The sequence below is a fragment of the Stylophora pistillata genome, chromosome 9 (genome assembly GCF_964205215.1).
Source record: "Stylophora pistillata chromosome 9, jaStyPist1.2, whole genome shotgun sequence".
NCBI classification, from domain to species: domain Eukaryota; kingdom Metazoa; phylum Cnidaria; class Anthozoa; order Scleractinia; family Pocilloporidae; genus Stylophora; species Stylophora pistillata.
Genome location: NC_142527.1, coordinates 16,463,909 through 16,483,579, shown reverse-complemented (window position 1 = coordinate 16,483,579; position 19,671 = coordinate 16,463,909). Strand labels below are relative to the sequence as shown.

Genomic DNA, 19,671 nt, shown 5'->3' with positions numbered 1-19,671 from the left:
AAACGCGGCCTAAAAACAATTTGTCATCTAACAATCCTTCAGAAAAGAAAATAAAAGAAAAGGGGTAGCTGTAGTTAACAATTACTTTAATCATGAATACAACTCTCGTTCGTTGATATCTGAATTCTTGGGAAACGTTTTAACTTCTATAAATACACTTTCGCCTATTCTTTGCAAGTTCCTTGAATTTTAACATTTTTTACCGTAAATTTCACAACAGAAACGGAAGGAATTCGATGAACAAAAGTCGCATTAAATCCCCTGCTGTCTAGCTGGAAAAATTCTCACTGACTTCTGCTTCAGTTTCGGTGGAAGAAAGACAGATCTGCACGCACCATTGCAGAAAACAAACAAGCAGACTGACAACTCCAAAACAAACATGTGCATTCACTTAGAATTTGACTTTCCGTGACATTTTAAAACGGAACAGAGGTAAATCTTTGAAGATTGACCGTCGTTGGAAATAAACTGTACTTTCCGTAAGTTCTCTGAGTGCTTTTTTTTTTTTTTTTTTTTTTACGAGAAGATCGTCGCATGGTCATTTAACTCGCGTGTGTTTTTCATACCAGCACTATTGTTTATTCAATTTTTTCCTCTTCAATTGACAGCTGTCACATCATGACGTTACTTATCAACAAATGTTTCAAAGTTTGCTCGGAAGCCTTTCTTAAGTTACCATTTTAAATAAAAATGTTTCGGTGAAAGCTTTCTCTTCAATTTGAATAACATCTGTTTTCTTTACAATCCGCTTGCTAAAAAATTTTTCAGTTCACGGAGGATTTTCTCGTATTAAACTCGCAAATGTCGCCCTAAATCACTCGGGTTCTGCTGACAATCATTTAGTTGTGTGTTAGAAAAAAATAAAAATGTTATTCACCAGCATAGGTCGGTCCGTTCTGGGAAAAACTATGCCCTCTGACTTGAGTACCGCCCGAGGCCGCAGGCCGAGGGTGGTATCCAAGACCTCGGGCACAGTTTTTCCCAACACGGACCTCCCGGCTGGTGAATAACACATATGCATTGAGAAGTAAAGATTTAGTGCAACTGATGAAAAAAAAGAGATGGACTTAAAGAAGTGTCTCGAGCTGAAGCTGTTGTTGTGGGGGTTTTACCACTCGCTTGGCGAATTAACAAGAGGTACCAATACTCTATACTTTTCTTCTTTTATTCTCTTCTCTTCTATTGTTGTTACTACCTTCTACTACCATAGCTATTTCTCTTCTTCTTCTTACTTCAGCGAGGAGTGCCCTCTCATTTAATGTAAAAATCACAGACATGTTTGAGTTAGCTGACCGTGGGAATTTCCAAAACAGGATATTCAGTGAGGGTAAACTCAAGGTCAGTTTTACCAACCCAAACATGACCACCAAACAAACTAGTTATAACAAGCGATTAAAATGTCTAGCACGGTAAGTACTGAGCCAAGTTCAAGCACACACTAAAAATAAATGATCAAAGCTATAGATTCGTCAAAATAACAACGTAGGCGAAAAAATGCGAGACTTAATAAAACAAAAGCTAAACCTAAAAATACTCGAAATATTAATCCTTGAAAACGCTCTACAACAATGTGAAGACTATTGAAAACGGGCTTTAAAGTGTACAAGGCGGTTTCCCTACTTTATTTTTGCGACCGTAACTTGACATTATTCACAAGCTAACTCTCTGCGCGGAATTGAGCGCGGCGGCCCCATGGATTTTTCATTTTAGCAGCTGCTAATGATTTTAATTCTTCATTCAAATTTGCGATTACCTATTGTACTTTCAATGTATAGTTTGTTTATTTGCAGATTCATTAAACCTACGAATACAGCTGCCACATTATATTTGTATATTCTTGGAACTGCACTGAACAGAAATACAACAACACTTGTGTACGAAAACACTACTTCCTTCCTCCAAAGAACCTTTAGCAATCTACGGAACTCTGGGAATGTTTGCTTTAATTTGGACAAAATGTTTATGTAGGTGCAGCTTAACCTTGCAGTCATCTAGACCGCCTATTTGTGAAAGCGAAAGGACTGGAAACTTAAGCTAAAAGTTGGAAATTCACATTTATGATCTACGCCATAAATCAAGCGTGATGCACTGACGTGATTGCTCGGAGACGAAAGAACCATTTTTTATCTGTGAGGTCAGTTGTTAAAACCAAATTGATCTTGTCAAGCTCCCTCACTGACACAGCACCACAGTTTCTTTTGAAACTCACCCCTTTACCACGAGATATCTATGTGGTAATGGTTAACAGAGGAAAGTATATTATTAATATGCAAAATTTAGAGCTACTAGTAGACATTCATGTTAGAAAATAACCACTCAGCCAATCAGCCAACTCGACGTTAGGCTTGTGCATAGGTTTTGAGCTGGATTTCTCTGAGTAAAATAACCGGTTACCAACGCTCTGCTCATTTTTGAATATCAATTCATTCATAAATATCTCAAAATTTTAAAATATATATTCTGAGAATATTTTGAAGACGTTATGTTGGAAACTACAGACAGCAAATAATTAAGGGCACGCTAGCAGATATCATCATACCTTACATTTTCAACAAAATAATCAAGCCCACGAGGAACGCAGTACTCAACCAGGAAAACTGAAATTCATCATGATATTTAGAAAACAGACTTAACTTTCATATCATGATAAAATTACAACACGACTTAAACGGGGTACAATGGTCAAAAAAATAATTGCCATGCAAACTTGAGTCGTTCATTACGGAGAGGAAGTGTTTGAACGCTTTTAAGAACCTTAATGAAATTTTCGATGGAAAATGTCACATATAGTTAGTTCTCCTTGGTGATCCACTGAGACATCGGATGGTGAGGTACGAAAAATAGTTGTAAACTGACCACTCTACCAGTGAAGTGAACTCTCAGTTTTAAGAATTTGGTAGAACTCATTTGTTTGACACATCAATAAGAGTTCTTTTGTGAATTGCTAAAAGTGTAAGTCAAGCCAAGCTAAGCTGGGTAAAAGATAGGAACATCAGACCGAAAGGCAACTTTTATTTGGAGAGGATGACCTAAGATGAATTACATTCAATTCGCATATCAGTTCCATAACTGCAAACTAGGCTAGTCCTTTGTGTAGACTTGAATATTCGAGTAACCCTTTATTTTACAAAGATCTGGTTTAACTGTACAAAAAAGGAAACAAATGTAAGCAAAACGAAAAAACTAAAGCGAAAACATACAAGATTTGTGGACTCGAGGAAAAAGTGAATAAACTAGTGAGAAAATGATCGAACATCCAAAACGAATTTTGACCTCTGCAAGTACGAGCACATGGTTTATCCCATAATATTTAACAATTTAAATGACGTAATTGTACCAGTCCCGCGCGGACTGAACACGTCAAACAAAGTAAACAATTGTAGAACGTTTTGTAACTTACATTCCGGCCCTTAAAAGCTGACGTAATAAACAAAGATTTTAAAAGAAATTTGACGCAAACAAAACGTTATATCTAACAGTTCTGCGGGAGAATATAGAGCTCGAATCATATCAGTTCAGTTCAGTAATGCTTCATTTCATGCCTTCTGACATCTCCACCGACTCCAGGAGAACAATCTTATCAACAGGGCGATCATACAGCGATGTTCAGGTCTTCACAGTTACACTTCTCACGTATCCATCCGTGCTGTTCTTGCGTACAGCAATAATCCGACCAAGAGGCCATGAAGATCTAGGTACTCTATCATCAACCACAAGCACTATGTCATTAACGGCAAAGTTCCGTGATGCGAAGCCCATTTCTTCCTCTCCTGCAATTGCGGCAAGTACTCTTTAATCCATCTTCGCCAAAATACGTCGGCCATATATTGTACCTGGCGCCATCTTCTTCGGGAGTAGCCATCTTCTTTCCTGAACACGCCAGGAGGGAGATTCGGGCCTGACCGTAACAGCAGTAAATGATTCGGCGTAAGAGCTCAGAGTCCGATGGGTCATCTGACGATTTCGTTATCGGACGCCCATTAACAACACATTCTACCTCACACATCAGGGTGGTTAACCCTTCATCATCCAGCGGCTGTTCCTTCACGAGAGCAAGGAGAATCTTTCTGACAGTTCTAATACATCGCTCCCATATGCCGCCAAAATGGGATCTTGATGGTGGATATTCCTTTGCAAGAAGAACTCATGGATCCGACTCTCATTCCACTCAGAGATAGCTTCTTGGAGTTCCTTGTTTCCGCTAACAAAGTTTGACCCGTTATCGGACCTCATCACTTCAGGGATACTTCGTCTTGCAATGAAGCGGCGCAATGAGTTTACAAACGAATCCGTGTCCATACTCTGAGCGACTTCCAAGTGAATGGCTCTGGTAGCCAAACACGTAAACAAGACACCATAACGCTTGACTTGACTTCTGGCCCTCTTTACCCAAAACGGACCAAAACAATTGACGCCTACAAAACTGAAAGGGGGTTTATCAGGTGTGACCCTGTCAGCCGGAAGATCGGCCATCTTCTGAGCTCCAGACGGAGACTGTCTTCCTCTACAGCTAAAACAACGATTTACAACATTTCTCACAGCGACTCTTCCTTTGATAATCCAGTAACTCTTTCTGATCAAAGAGAGCACATATTCTTGACCAGAATGTCCAGAAAGCAAATGGTAATGCCTGACGATCAGATATACAACATGGTGATTCTTTGGCAGTATTATAGGGTGTCTTCGCTCTTGTTCGATTGGTGCGTGCCTCAATCTTCCCCCAACACACAGCAGGCCATTGCGCAACTCCGGATCCAGCTTGGCAATTGAGCTTGATTTCTTGACAGAAAGTGTGCGGCTGGCTCAGACTGATTTCTTGCGCACAACTTCTGATTCTTTATCCTGAAGACACACCAACTCTTCACTAAGGCTTTGCCTTTGTATATACTTCAAGACTTCTATCTCAGCAGAGTGCATTTCTTCTACACTGATGGGACTGGGTTTCCCAGAGATGAGTACTTTGGCTCTGGCTTTCTTTCGTCCGCGACACTCTCGCAGAAGATTAGAACGGTAGCGTAGTATCCACGCCATCAACTTCTTGATGCTATACAAGGAGGAACAGGACTGCACCATTCGGTTTAAGAAGTTAGCTTCAGCTCTAGACGCTACTCAGAAGGCTTCCTTTCTTTCTTTATCTCGAGATCATCTCCCTTTATTTCCACAGGAAAGTCGGGTTAATTGCTTAGGCCAGCAGTCCTCTGCTTCCCAAAGAAAGGAAGGGCCACTGGTCCAGCGGTTTTTGTGGATGAGCTCTTCAGCAGGAAGTCCTCTAGATGCATCGTCAGCAGGGTTAGAACCTGTACCAATATAGTACCACTGGTCTGGTCGCGATCTTTCATGAATTGTTGTAATTCTGTTCGTGACGAGCGTCTGGAACCTCTTTTCCTTGTTCGCGATATAGCTCAACACACATGTGCTATCGGTCCAAAAGAACCTTTCATCCACTGCAACATCCAGCTCGTGCTGCATCATCCTGTTCAATCTAGTGGCAACTACAGCGACTCACAGCTCCATGCGAGGAATAGTAACTGACTTCTGAGGCGTTTGTCGTGACTTCCCTATCAAAAAGGCACAATGGACATTTTTAGCTTCATTGACGACTTGAAGGTACGAAACAGCACCATATCCTTCAGTTAATGCGTCTGAGAAATTGTGAATTTGGCTTGTCACTATGCAGCCAAAGTTCTTGGGTTTTATACGGTCAACGGCGAACTGTTCAAGTTTAGGAAGTTCCCTCAACCAGTCTTGCCAACGCACTAAATCTTCATGTGGAATTCTGTCATCCCAGTCTAATCCTTTCCGGCACAGATCACGCAGAATTGCTTTCGCAGGCAGAATCAACGGGGCAATGAATCCCAGAGGGTCCTAAATTGAGCTTATGAGAGAGAGAATACCCCTCCATGTTGGGGGTCGGTCCTTCACAATAATTTTGAAACGGAATGTATCTGACTGGACATCCCACTGAATGCCGAGGGCACGCTCTACAGGCAAGTTCTCGAGATCGAGCTCTTTGACTGGTCCGGCTCTCTCAGACATGGGGACTGACTGAATGACTTCATAGGCATTTGAAATCCATTTTGTTAAACGAAAAACCCCTCTAGCTAGCAACTGACGTAGTTGATTGACCAATCGACTTGCTTGTTGGTTATCTTCCACAGACTTCAAGCAATCGTCAACATAGAAATTTCTTTTTACTGTTTGAATGGTGTCTTTGTCAAAATGTTCTGCATTGTCATCGGCTGTTTTCTGCAGTGCATAATTGGCACAACTAGGGGACGAAACACCCCCGAAAAGGTGAACTAGCATTTAAAATTATTCTGGTTCTTTATCCGTGTCACCACCCAGCCACCACCGGAAGCGGAGATACCTGCTACCTCGGTTGGTACTTGTACTTGATAAAACATCTTCTCGACGTCAGCCATAATGGCTATGGGCTGTTCTTTACATCTTGTCAGAACTCCACTGAGTGAGTTGGTTAAATGGGGTCCTTGCAATATCTGTTGATTGAGCGAGACATTCTGGAACTTTGCCGCACAGTCGAAGATCACCCTGACCTTGTCGGATTTTTGCGGATAAGTGACAGGATGATGAGGCAAGTACCATGCCAGCGAAATATCACGCTGATCTTCAGGAACCTTTCGTGCATGACCTTTGTTAAACAAGTCATCCATAAATACAGAATATTTCCGGTATAGTTCCGGATCCTTCACCAGTCTCTTCTTCAACAACGCAAGGCGACGTTCAGCGACCAACTTGTTGTTAGGTAGACCAGGAGGGAAGACCTTCCAAGGAAGTGCAATTTCATAATGACCATCGCGAAACTCGGCAGACTCTTCCATCACGGAAAGGGCTCTCTTATCATCTTGCGACAATCCTTTCTCGATGCTGAACTGCGAATCGTTAAATTCCATTTCACAGAAACGTGCGAACTGCTGGTTCAAGAGAACATGAGACTGAATACGGTTTGTAGTACGGCTTGACTTACTCGGCCTACCAAGTGGGCCATTGATGGTCCATCCTAGCAGTGTTCGCACAGCATATGGGCGACCATCTTCACTTCTCTGCACTTCTTGAGGCTCAAGAGCTTTGGGCACATCGCTGCCTATGAGCAATTCGACGTCAGCATCAATACAAGGTAGGTCGATATCTGTTAGATATAACCACCTTTCCACATCACTTTGAACTGCAATGTCATCAAGTGTGACTGGGAGCTTAACTCGCGAGAAAACATCCGACAGCTCAACAACATTACGTCCCTGCAGATCAGAAACTTCCAAATTGACCACCAGACTCTCACTCTTAACATTATCACTATCCATGGTAGTTAGAGACAATGTCGCCTTTCTACCTGTTGTGCCCAGACGTTCTATCAACTTGTCAGTGCAAAACGTAGTATTCGATCCTGGATCCAGAAACGCGTAGGTTTGAACCATGTTCTCCTTTCCCTTAGCTCTGACATTAACTGGAACTATGGCAAGTCCTGTAGCTGTCGCTCCGGCCCCAGTGGCACTACACGTTCCTTTGCACGCAACCACTTCGGTGAAACAGCTTCGTGCTCGGTCATTTTGCTTCTCATTATCTGTGTTGCTCGACTGAGTCTCAGATGGTGATGCAGGTTCTGTTTTGGCTGGTTTGTCATTCTTCGGGTGTAAGAATGTAGAATTTTTTCGATGACCTATCTTACATCCGACTGTCTGGCAGTAGCTCTGCTTGGGGCAAGACATTGCCATATGCCCTGCCACGAGACAATTATCACACAGTCCTCTACTACGCACAAAACTAATTCGCTCGTCGACTGACTTTCCTCAGAACAGCTGGAAGCGTGACAGCCAATGACTCTCCTTATACAGTGGGCACCTAACATTCGACTTCTTCGGCACATTTTCGGTGTCGTCCTTAGGAGGGTCAGTGGGACTTTCTGGGGTAGTTCCATGTGTCGTGAAAGAAGAACTTTTGTGCCCCTTTCATGGTGTTCTATGTCTTCGTTTGGAACCAGCGCCTGCAGCAGTGTTCTTGTCTTCATTTGAATGGATGTTCCCGAACACTGGGTGATTGGCGATTCTAGCCTTTGCTTCGACAAACTCTACAATATCTCCAATAGTAACTTCCCTTTTCAAATCCTCTGTGATTTGGTCAGCCTTTTTGCGCCATCTCTGTCTTAGCCTAAGTGGCAGCCTTCCAATGATCTTTTGGAGAGTGTCAGGGTTTTCGATTTTGCTCAAGTATCCAATTTCTTGGAGCGAGTTCTTACAACTTGTAAGTAGAACAGAGTACCTTTGCAAAGCAGGACCATCATCTGCCTTAATCTGAGGAGATTTTGTTAGTTGATCAATGAGAGCAGTTGCTATTTTGTAGCTTTCACCATATCTATCCTCGAGGAGTGCTCTTGCAGTCTTGTAGCCTTCTATGGGATCCATTGACAAACAGCTTCGCATTAACTCCTTCGCTTCTCCTGACGTATATTGGACGAGATAGTACAAACGAGAGCTCGGGCTGTTTGTCTTTGACTCTATTAAATTCTCAAAGGCTCGTACAAAGTCTGAGTACTTAACAGGATTGCCTGAAAAGACCGAGATTTCGGGCTGTGGCAACGACATCACTAATGTTTGAAGCTGCTGCTGTTTCAGTAACTCTTGAAGCTGTTGATTTTGCTGTTGTTGCAGCTTCTGAACCTCAATTGTGTGACTGACATTCTTGTGACTAAGATCTAGATGTTGTTCTAATAATTTGCTTTCAGCACTTTCACCACAACTTGTATAGGGGGAGTGTGTGTAACCTTTCCATTCACAGGCATCCGGGTTTAAAGGACTGCAATCCTTCTCTGTCTGATCAATCGCAACTTCCACAGTTTCTCTATCTCTATCTTGACATGGGGTGGAAGTCGAAAATTGAGCTACTGGGGTCAGTGTAAGATTTTCTTGACAGTCAGCGACAACCACAGTGGTCCCCTTCTTAGTTTCATGTGAAGTCGGAGACTGACTTGATGGTTTTGGTGGACTTTGCTCCTAGCAATGACTGTACACCTTTTCTTCTGCCTCGGTCTTTGCTAACTCGGTTTCCAGCTCGAAATTCTCTTTCTTCTGCTTCAACAACAGCTCTTGTAACTGAATATCCTGCCGTGTCCTCAATGCGGATGCTTCTACTGACAAGGCAGCTTTCTTAGCAGAGGCTCTCAGCCTTGCACTTGAGGCGGTGCTTGACCGTGAGATACTGGAGCTTGCGTTAGATTTGGACTTACGCCTTCTAGAACCCACAGCAGACTTTGAATTGACTGAACTAATATTACTGATAGAATCTTCGGGATGAAGACTAATGGAAAGATCTAATTCTTCTTGGAGCTTAAACGCAACTGATTGTAACCACGCATCAAATGACTGAAAGACACGGTTCCCACACGCTTCAGTGACTAAGTGTACACAGTTGTGCGGTCCAGTAGGCCTCTCTCGTAAGTAATAATCTATCAATATAAGCTGCGTCTCCTTGGCTGGTAATTTTCTCAATAACAATAAAATTAATTTCAGAAATTTCGTGTTTGGTACAATTGAAATGGACTGCAAGCTCGCACGTTTTTTCGTTTGTTCGCATAGATGACTTGTGATTACGAAAACGCACCTTTAATCCAGTGGAAGTAGAACCCACGTATTGTAAATTGCATTTCTTGCACGAGGCCAAGTAAACAACATTTCTGGAAGAGCAAGACAAGTTTTGGCAAATCTTATAGGTTCGGCCTGTGGAAAAACTCTTAAATTTGGAATCTTGAATTAAAAAATTCTTGCAAAGGTCGCATCTAGAAGAGCATTTAAAACACCCTCCCGTTTCCTTCTCTGCCTGACTAACTTTCCCACCCACACAAAATCTAGAAGGCGCCAGAATGTCTTTGAGGTTTTTGGTACGGCGATATGCTGGAAAAATCGATTTTGATGGAAAGATCTCCGATAATTCAGGTGACGATCTTAAGAGATGAGCATGCTTATGGATAGCCCTCTGAATATCAGGGAGGATAGGATTGTAGTCTAGGACTAACGGAAATACTTTTTTGTTGGACTTCACATTTTTCTTGAGGAGTACTGATCTTTCAATTCTTAGCGCTCTGTCAAATTGATTGTCTACCAGATCTGCATTAAAACCCTGGGATTTAAGATACCCTTTATATTCAACACATCTCTTGTAAAGGGACTCATCCGTAGAACAGTTACGTCTAATGCGTAAAGCAACTCCGTAGGGAGTTTCTCTTTTACAGTGTGCTGGGTGCGAACTGGAAAAGGGTAAATAAAGATGGCTATCTGTAGGCTTAGCATAAATATCAGTAATTATGAACCCGTCTTGAAGGTGCAGTGTGAGATCCAAGACATTGAGGGTGTGCTCAGAGTACACCAGCTCAAATTTGATAGTGGGATAGAGAGAATTGATGTACTCGGTAAACTCTAATAACTTAGGCAAACCATGTGTCCAAACATCGAAAACATTATCCCTATATCTCCACCATAACAATGGTTTCACACCACCTCCAAATTTAGCTTTCTCATCAATTAATCCCATAGCCAAGTCGGCATAACTGCATGCGTTTTTGGGGCCCATAGCCGTGCCATGTTTTTGCACAAAATATTTCCCCGAAAATTGACAATTATTGGCTTGGAGACAAATTTCGATTGCCTCAACAATGCATTCGGTGGATGGAAATTTGATCGATCTAGAATCAATAGCTTTTCTAACAGCTGAAATGCCTAAGTTATTATCAATATTGGGGAACAAAGCCACGACATCCCAGGAGACCAACTGACACCCAGGTGGTAAAGAACTTTCTCAGAATTAAGTGTTTGGATTTAATTGGAGTCTATGATGGTCGTTAATATGATATGCTAATGGAATTACTTTTAATATTCCATAAATGTAAAGTGCGGCTAATATAGGCTAGTTAATAATCAAAGAATACGAGGTAGAGCTAATATTTATCTATTTAGTGTTAACCAATGTAGTGATGCTAATGGTCTATTCAATAAATGTAATGTTCTCGTAACTATACAATCTTAATGCTACTAATAAACTAATGTAGTGATGCTAGGGATAATTTAAAGAAACCTAAAAGGAACTAACTGTTAAAAAATTAATCTATTTATTAAATTAGTTACTAAATCAACTATTAATTATTTACACGAGAATTTTAGTAGTAGTATTGTCTACTTTGCACAGTGCTGGAGCTTCCCACAAATTTTTTAAGTCAGATAAAATGAGACGAAAATGGTCAGAGAATTCTCTTCTTAATATTATCTAGGATATAACGGATTATACCCTCATGATTTTCCTTTCCATTGCGAAAAGTAGCATTATTACGAAACTTCCAAATGCCATACAAGATCGTTTTGATAAGAAAACGGGCCAGTCGCACATTTTTGGGGTTGGCTGGAGCCCACTGAAAGAAGAAAATAGAAATACAAGAGGGGAAGAAATTACCAAGGAGAGAGGAGATCACAGGAGAAAAATACGACCACACTTTTTTGCACGGGAACAGTTAATAAAACAATAATCAATTGTTTCTTTTCGAGAGAAGTAGGCACATTCATCAGAACCGATATAGCCCCAATGTTTTAGGAAATAGCGGACTTTAATGGCCCGAAGGACAACTGACCACAACACATCATTCTTGTGGTTTTCAGAAAAGTCATCTCGAACCAATTTTCACCGATTGTCAAGTTTGAAATCGATAGGAAGAAAGGGGGACCAAAAACGGTGAAGAATCGGGGAAGCAGAATTCTCTCTTAACAGGGCCCGATAGCATTTCTTAGAGGTAAAATCAAAGCCTTGCCACTCTTTGCGGGACACAATCCCGCGAAGAGTGGTAAGCGCCGAAAAACATTTCTCATAATATGGTGTAGAGTCATGCCAACTCGGAGTGGAATTGTCGCGAAGAAAATGCCACTCCGGCCGAAACGAAGCAAGCCTAAATACTAGTAAGTATTTGGTTAAGTGAAAGGACTTCGATTCAGGGTTAGAGAGGTTAGACACTAAAGAGGCTAGCTTTAAGGAGTCACCTTTGATTTGGAAATTGAAAAGTCCGAGGCCACCTTTGTTAAAATGAATAAAGGCTGATAGTTTCTAAAGAAACTGTTTGGGGCTACGTCGGTGGGGGTAACGAAATAATTTGGATATATCAACAAAGTTGAAATGGTAAATTGGCCACCGTAACGATTACAAAAGCTGACGGCGGCAGTCTAAATCCCACAGGGATCAAAGAACGCTTTTCATTCCACTAATTTATTCGTGTTGTTCTCGTTGCCATGTTCCCACCAATAACGTAGCTCCATTTTCTGCCTTTAAAAGCACACACTATTCGCTCCGACGAAGGGCTAACGCTCGAAACGCCAGCTTTTGTAATCGTTACGGTGGCCAATTTACCACCTTTGCTAAAAGGCTGGTGGCAGGTCATTCGACTTACTGTCTCAATACGAGAGCCCCAAACAAAAGGCCAAATTAGCGAATTTACTTTACAAATAACCCATCGAGGGACGCACAGAACCGAAGACAGATAGAGTAGTTTACTGATTCCTAAGACATTGACCGAGAGAGATTTGCCAACGAGCGAGAGAGAACGAGAATTGCAGAGATTAAGATGTTTTTCCAACTTCTCGAGTTTTGGTTGCCAATTATCCTCTTCAGTATCATTGTCGAAAACAACTCCTAAGATTTTTATTTTGGTCAACCACCTAAGGCCATATGGTTGATCGCTCCGTGTACGCCACGCATCCGACCACATGGCCTCCGTTTTGGCGACATTTAGGCGCGCTCCAGAACCGCGTTCATAAATATTAATGGTATCAAAGAGAGATGCCAACGAACGAGTAGATTTAACAGTACAGGTCGTATCATCAGCATATACTCCAACTTTATATCTCATTCCGCGTGCGCCGGGTAAGAGAAGGCCTTCTATGGCGGGATTGTTTCGGATTTTACAGGCGAGAGTTTCAACACATAAAATATACAACAAAGAGGACAGGGAATTCCCCCGTCTCACTCCGCAAGACAAAGGTATCGCCTCAGTTAACCATTCATTAGCGATACTTGCATATTAGCACCATTACTTAATGATGAACCAAAACCAAAACGGTTTAAAAGATTCAATAAAAATGTGCGATTAACTCGATCGAAGGTTTTCTCTTGATCGAGGCTGAGTAGAATGCCAGTTTCGTTAGTGCGCTCAATATAGACTAAAATATTCCGCAATAGGTGTATGTTTGACGTAATTTTCTGACAGGGCACAGAACATGTTTGATCAGGATCAACGATAAACTGTAAAACTTTAGAGAGACGGAGAGAAAGAGACTTGGAACATACCTTATAATCGACATTTAGTAAGGAAATTGGTCTCCAATTTTTAAGATCTTTGTGATCCCTTTTCTTGAAAATGACTCGAGTATTACTAGTTTTCATAGACTCGCACATCTATCCAGCTTGAGAGCATGCACTGAATACCAGGCACAGATATGGACCCAAACGGTCCCAAGAACTTTGAGTAAAACCCGACCGAAAGACTATCAGGGTCGGGAGCTTTGTTTGTGTTCATTTTATTAAGAGCGACTGTAATTTCCTCGAGCGTCAAGTCACCTTCGCAAGAGGATGCCTGATCGGGCGTGAGTTGATGAGACAAGGAAGATAAAAGATCGGTTTGCATCGCGACATCTACCGGCTCTTCGGAAAAGAGTCGAGAGTAAAAATCTACGTGCACTTTCGCAATTTCCTCTTGAGAGAAGACCTCGTTGCCGTCTGAATCGTACACTGAAGAGATGTGCGATATTTCCGCTTTACTTCGCTGTAAATTAAAAAAATATCGGCTGGGGCGTTCGCCCTCTTCTAACCATTTGGCACGACTACGAATCGTAATTTCTTCTGCTTTTTTGGTACGGAGAGCTTTCAGGCGACTTTCCGTATTGAATATAGAATCGGAGACGGTTGTGTCAGCCATTAACTAGACGTTGCCGAAGTCGAATTAATTTATTGGTTAAGAAAACTTCATCTCTGTGTAACCGTCTCCGTTTCTTACAGGAAAAGGAGATCGCTTCTTCCTTAACGGATCGTTTTAGAAACTCCCACCAATCCTGGATGCAAACGAAAGCGTGTAAGAAACGTATGTGATCATCGATTAAATTATCTATAGAAATGCAGAAATCTTTGTCTTTCAAAAGAGAATTGTTAAAATTCCATAAACCAGGACCGCGTTTTATACTACTAGGAAAGTAAAAAACAAGGGAGACAAAGTCGTGATCAGAAAATGAACAAGGAAAAATATCACACTTCGTCTCAGGGGTTGAGGTGGAATAGCCCATTTCCGAATTACCCTTGGCCTCATTTACAAAACGAGGCCTAGTGCTCAACCATTCTTGTGAAAATGAGTTTAATTTGCATATGAATGAAAACTTATTATCATATGAAAAGATGAGCACCAGGACTCGTTTTGAAAGTGAGGCCAAGGGTAATTCGGAAATGGGCTATTGAACCACGTAAATTGCCTTTGATTAGGGTGTAGTTTACGCCATACATCGATAAAAGTGAAAACACTTTTCAATGACTCGTAATCTTTATGAATAGCGACGTTGCCCCCAACTTTTTCTAGAGCGTTATCATAACAGTTAAAATCCCCGCCAATGAGAGTCGCCGGTGATGGAATAAAAAAGTCATGTAGAGAGTCTAAAAAAACTTTTCGTTCAGATGGATTGGTGGGAGCGTAAATATTTACTAAGTTCAGATCGACATCGTTGGTCCTGATCAGGATACTGACGATACGACCGTGCGAATCTTTCTTCCATGATATGACCTCATCTGAAATTCTAGGGTAAACCAAAGTTGCCACTCCGCCTTGTCGGCCGATGGCAGGGGACCAGAAACTACGTCCCGGCCATCGATGGGACACGGCCTTGATCAGAGACTCAGAATTAATAAACGTCTCTTATACAAAGCAAAAATCACAAGACATCTTTTCAATTGAATCAAATAAATAATTGTGGGTGAGGGGATTTTCCATGCCCCCTGCATTGATAGTTAATAATTTGAAAGATTTTAGGAAGAAAGACTCACTTTGAAATCCGTGGAAAAAAGACTCACTTAAAAATTGCAAAGGCTTAGTTGGATTTTCTTGACCTGTTTCTCCCCTTTTTCCTCTCTGGGCTAGGGATCGAGAGTTCAGAAGATTTTCTTTTCAGTTCATGGGTGGTTTCCATATCACCTTCGGGGTTATCAGGAGTAACCAGTGAGGGAGTACATGGTGCAGTGGGCACAGGGATTGAAGAACGAGACTTTCCAGAAACAAGTGTTGGCGTGGTGGGTTTTCGAGAACAGGCAAGAGATGATTCATCAGATAGCTCAGCAGGTGTTCGGCGGGAAGGTGGTTTAATGACAGATTTGATTGAGGCGATAAGTCTTTGTGAAGTGATAAGTGGCGAGTCCAGAGTCGGGGAATCAGAAGAGACAGATGACGGTTGAGAAGATTGCTCGAAGACATCGTGTGAAGGCTGTTCAAGTTGGGAAGGTTGCTCAGGCTCTTTAGGTTGAGAAGGTTGTTCATGTTGTTCCGGTTGTGAAGGTTGATCAGTTTCATTGAAATCGTCTGGCGGTGGGAAGACGGAAGGCAAGTTTTCAACAAGTTCTTCGTTGATGGGCGGATTTGGCTGAGGAAGATTTTCAGAAGATCGTTTGGGTGGAAGAAGAACAGAGGCAAGTGGAGCATTTTCATCAATAGAGCCATGGTCTGATTCGCCAATGTTTAGTTCGCCCGTTTCGTCGTTGGGGTGCAGTGAATGAGTGGAAAAACCCAAGAGTAATCACAGTTGATCCCCAAGTGGCCCTCCTCTTTGCATATAAAATGTGGTAGCCTGAAAGTTCCACTAGCTCCTCTCGCTATTGTGGAGCGTAAAACCAAGCTCAAACTGCTTGGTGTTACATTTGAGGATGACCCTGTGAACTGGGACTCACACATTGATCACGTGCTTGGTAAGGCCAGCAGTCGTATGTATATTTTAAGAGTTTGTTGATTTTATGGCTACCCTAAGGAACAAATTAGATCCGCCCTTCCAAAGCCTAATTATTTTAGTCTTCACATACGCTATCGAGGTGTGGGGTTGCTGTTATTATGATAACTATCTTAAGAGAATAGACAAACTGTTTGCTAGGGCTTTTAAGTCTGGATATTGTTTGAAGAAATATAGTATTTGTGATATTTTAGCCACCAGAGATAGCAAACTATGGATCAAGATCACTTCAAATACCAATGCACTTGATGATCTTTTACCGCCGAGACGTACTAGGCAATTACACAGCAGGGGCCATGATTATATATTACCTAGAGTTCGTACTTCACGTTTTAAATCCACTTTTGTAAATAGATGTCTTTTTAGCATTGTCTGCCATTAATAGTTAGTTGTATTTTCTATCTTATTCTGTTTTGGGTACAATGAAATATATGAAGTTCATATATTTTGAACTGCGGTATTAGATACGTATGATGCACGATCCTCGCAGTAGATAGCGCTATTTAAGCAATAGCGAAAATCAGACCTGAAAAAAATCAGGCCTGTACGGGATTCGAACCACTGACCTCTGTGATACTAGTGCAGCGCTCTACCAATTGAGCTAACAAGCCAACTGGGAGCAGGCCTGTTGTGTTATTTATCGGCGAGCGTAAAAGATCCGAACGACGCCATTCATTCAAGAACTTCAAGTGCCTTTTTACTGCCCGTCACGTGACTCGGTACAAAGTACAAACTATAACAATTTTGACAACACAACATCTCCCCCTTTAAAAACTTTAAAAACTACGGGGAGAAGCCAAAACTACTAAACATGAAGGTAATAAAGTTTGATTTAACTTATAACATGAACTGTGTAAACTTAGAGATCGGACTGTTCAATTCATAAATTTATCCCGCACAGTCACAAGTCCAATCTTCTGGGGGCACTGACTACTCGCCCAGATCTAGTTGTGGTTGCACCAGCTGCACAAGCAGCTGCCGGAACATCCAACTTGATCGCCTCTGGAATTTGCTTGCTCGAATCAGGAAAGCTAGGACCTTGCTTGCTCAAATCAGGACTGCTAGGGTACAGCGGAGTAAGGTCCTTCTGGTTCCTTCTGATAGTTCCTCTGGGGCTGCTAACAATGTATGAACGAGGTGTCTCAGCCTCTTGAGTCACGGTCGCTGGGACTTTCATGTCTCGAATCCAAACCTCGGTTCCCACAGGAATCTTCTTTTGATCTCTTGCGCCATGATGAGAATCAAAGTAAGCCTTTTGCTCTTGCTTTCGAACTTCCTCTCTACCTCGGACTATAGACAAATCAGGCCAACCGGGTTTCAGCTCCACCACAGCAAGTGGAACTCTGGATCTTATCTTTCGACCAAACAGAAGCTCAGCTGGACTGTAACCATTCTCTAATGGTGTTGAGCGATATGCAAGCAACGCCTTAGCAGGATCATCCTCCTTCTTCAGGACATACTTTGCGGTCTGCACCGCCCGTTCAGCCATCCCATTTGATTGGGGGTACTTTGGACTGCTTGTCACACTTGCAAATCCCCATTCCTTTGCAAATTTAATGAATTCAGCTGAACTATACTGAGGACCATTGTCAGATCTGACAGAGTCTGGAATTCCATGTCTCGCAAACATAGATTTCAGCGCCTGAATGACATCTTGCGAAGTCTGGGATGATGAAAGCAAGGCCACCTCAATGTATCGGCTGAAGTAATCCACGACCAGCAAATAGGTGCGGCCCTTTAGCTGAAGCAAATCTGTTCCGATGATCTGCCATGGCCTGTTTGGAACCACTGAAGGAATAAGGGGTTCTGCTCGGGAAGATCGGTGTTCTGCGCATTTGCGGCATCCCTGAACCATATCCTCAATCTGCCTACTAAGGCCTGGCCACCACACAGACATCTTGGCACGGCTGCGACATTTTGTGATGCCCTGATGGCCTTCATGCAAGCGATCAAGAATCTCTATCCTCATGCAGGACGGTATGATGACTCTGGAAGCCTTCAGAAGTAATCCCCGAACTAAGGTAATTTCTCCTCTCTCACTCCAGTACCCTTTTAGTGCCTCCGGAACTCTATCTTTTTCTGGCCAGCCAAGTTGGCAGTAGGCTGTAAGTTGTCGGCATACTTCATCCTCCTCTTGTCGTTCCCTTATCTCTTCCAGACGTCTGTCGCTGGCTGGAATTTCACTCAAAACACTGTGCGCATACAGGGCTATTTCTTCTTCTTGTAAGCCTGACTGCTGCTCCTGGTTTATCGGAGCTCTTGAGAGAGCATCTGCTGTTGTCAAACTCTTGCCTGGAACGTGTGAGATGGAATACTGGAATCTGAGCAGCCTCATTCGTAAACGCTGAATTCTTGGTGGCATTTCATTTAAGTTCTTTGACCCCAGGAGAGGAACTAATGGTTTGTGGTCCGTTTCAATATGAAATGGCTTACCGATGAGGTAGTCCGATAACCTTTCGCATGCCCATGTCACTGCTAGAGCCTCCTTTTCTACTTGGGCGTACCTCTGTTCTGTTGGCGTCAGTGCCCTGGATATGAATGCAACGGGTTTCCAACCGCCATCCTCTTGGGCTTGGGTGAGAACCGCTCCAAGACCAAACGAGGAAGCGTCCGATGATACCCTTGTCTCTTTGGCTGGATCATAGAGGGCTAGTGTTGGCGTAGAGACTAGGGCCTTCTTTACGGCATTGAATGCTTCCCGCTGAGCCCCAGTCCAGAGCCATGCATTGTTCTTACTCAGAAGATCCCTCAGTGGCTTTGTCATGTCCGCCAGGTTAGGAATGTACTTCCCTACTTGATTGACCATGCCCAGGAACCGCCTTAATTGTGCAATGTCAGTTGGTTCCCCCATCTGTGCGACAGCTTCCACTTTAGTGGGGTCGATTTGCACTCCATCTTTGCCGATCACGTGCCCCAGAAATTCCACTTTATCTGTTGAGAACTTGCACTTCTCCAGGTTAAGGGTAACATTAGCATCTGCTAACCGCTCCAGTACTGCAATCAACCTCTTATCATGCTGCTCTTGGGTCTCTCCAAATACTAAGATGTCATCAACTTGACACTCCACCCCATCGAGACCTTCTAGGATCCTCTGCATCGCTTTCTGGAAGTGTTCGGGTGCTGAAGAAATACCGAAGGGCAGTCTTGTGAAACAGTACCTTCCCCATGGTGTGATAAAAGTGGTAAACAGCTTTGAATTCTCACCTAACTTCCTCTGCCAAAATCCACTATTTGCATCCAGCTTAGACATAATCTTTGCGCCAGACAGTTTGGCTAGAGTTTGTTCAGTTGTTGGCATTTGGTGGACCTCTCTCTGAACAGCCTTATTTAACTGGACAAAGTCACCACAAATTCTGACACTGCCATTCCTTTTGGGTACAACAACAATCGGGGAACACCACTGGGTAGGTTGATCGACCTGTTCTATCACTCCCATTTGCTCCATTCGCTCAAGCTCCTTCTTCACTTGAGGTAGTAAAGGAATAGGAATACGCCTTGGGGTACACAGATTAAATGGAGTGACTGATTCATCCAGCTTGATCTCGTAAACACCATCCATGCATCCTAACCCCTGAAACAAGCTGGGGAATCTCTTCTCATAGTTGCTGTCCTTTGAGTCAATACCAGAGATTCTAGCAATTGTCCCGAGCCGGCT

The 19,671-nt window shown here is 42.6% G+C and overlaps 1 protein-coding gene across 1 annotated transcript; it reads right to left on the bottom strand.

Moving 5' to 3' along the window:
• Nucleotides 1–5,902: 5,902 nt before the first annotated feature.
• LOC148723556 (uncharacterized) lies at nucleotides 5,903–7,730 on the bottom strand. Its single transcript, XM_088734455.1, has one exon. The coding sequence runs from the start codon at nucleotides 7,728–7,730 to the stop codon at nucleotides 6,300–6,302; it is 1,431 nt and encodes a 476-aa protein (XP_088590581.1). The 3' UTR covers nucleotides 5,903–6,299.
• Between the last annotated feature and the right edge of the window lie 11,941 nt (nucleotides 7,731–19,671).

Excerpts from the sequence above, each read along its gene's own strand:
- LOC148723556 (XM_088734455.1), bottom strand. The coding sequence starts at position 7,730 with ATGGCAATGTCTTGCCCCAAGCAGAGCTACTGCCAGACAGTCGGATGT.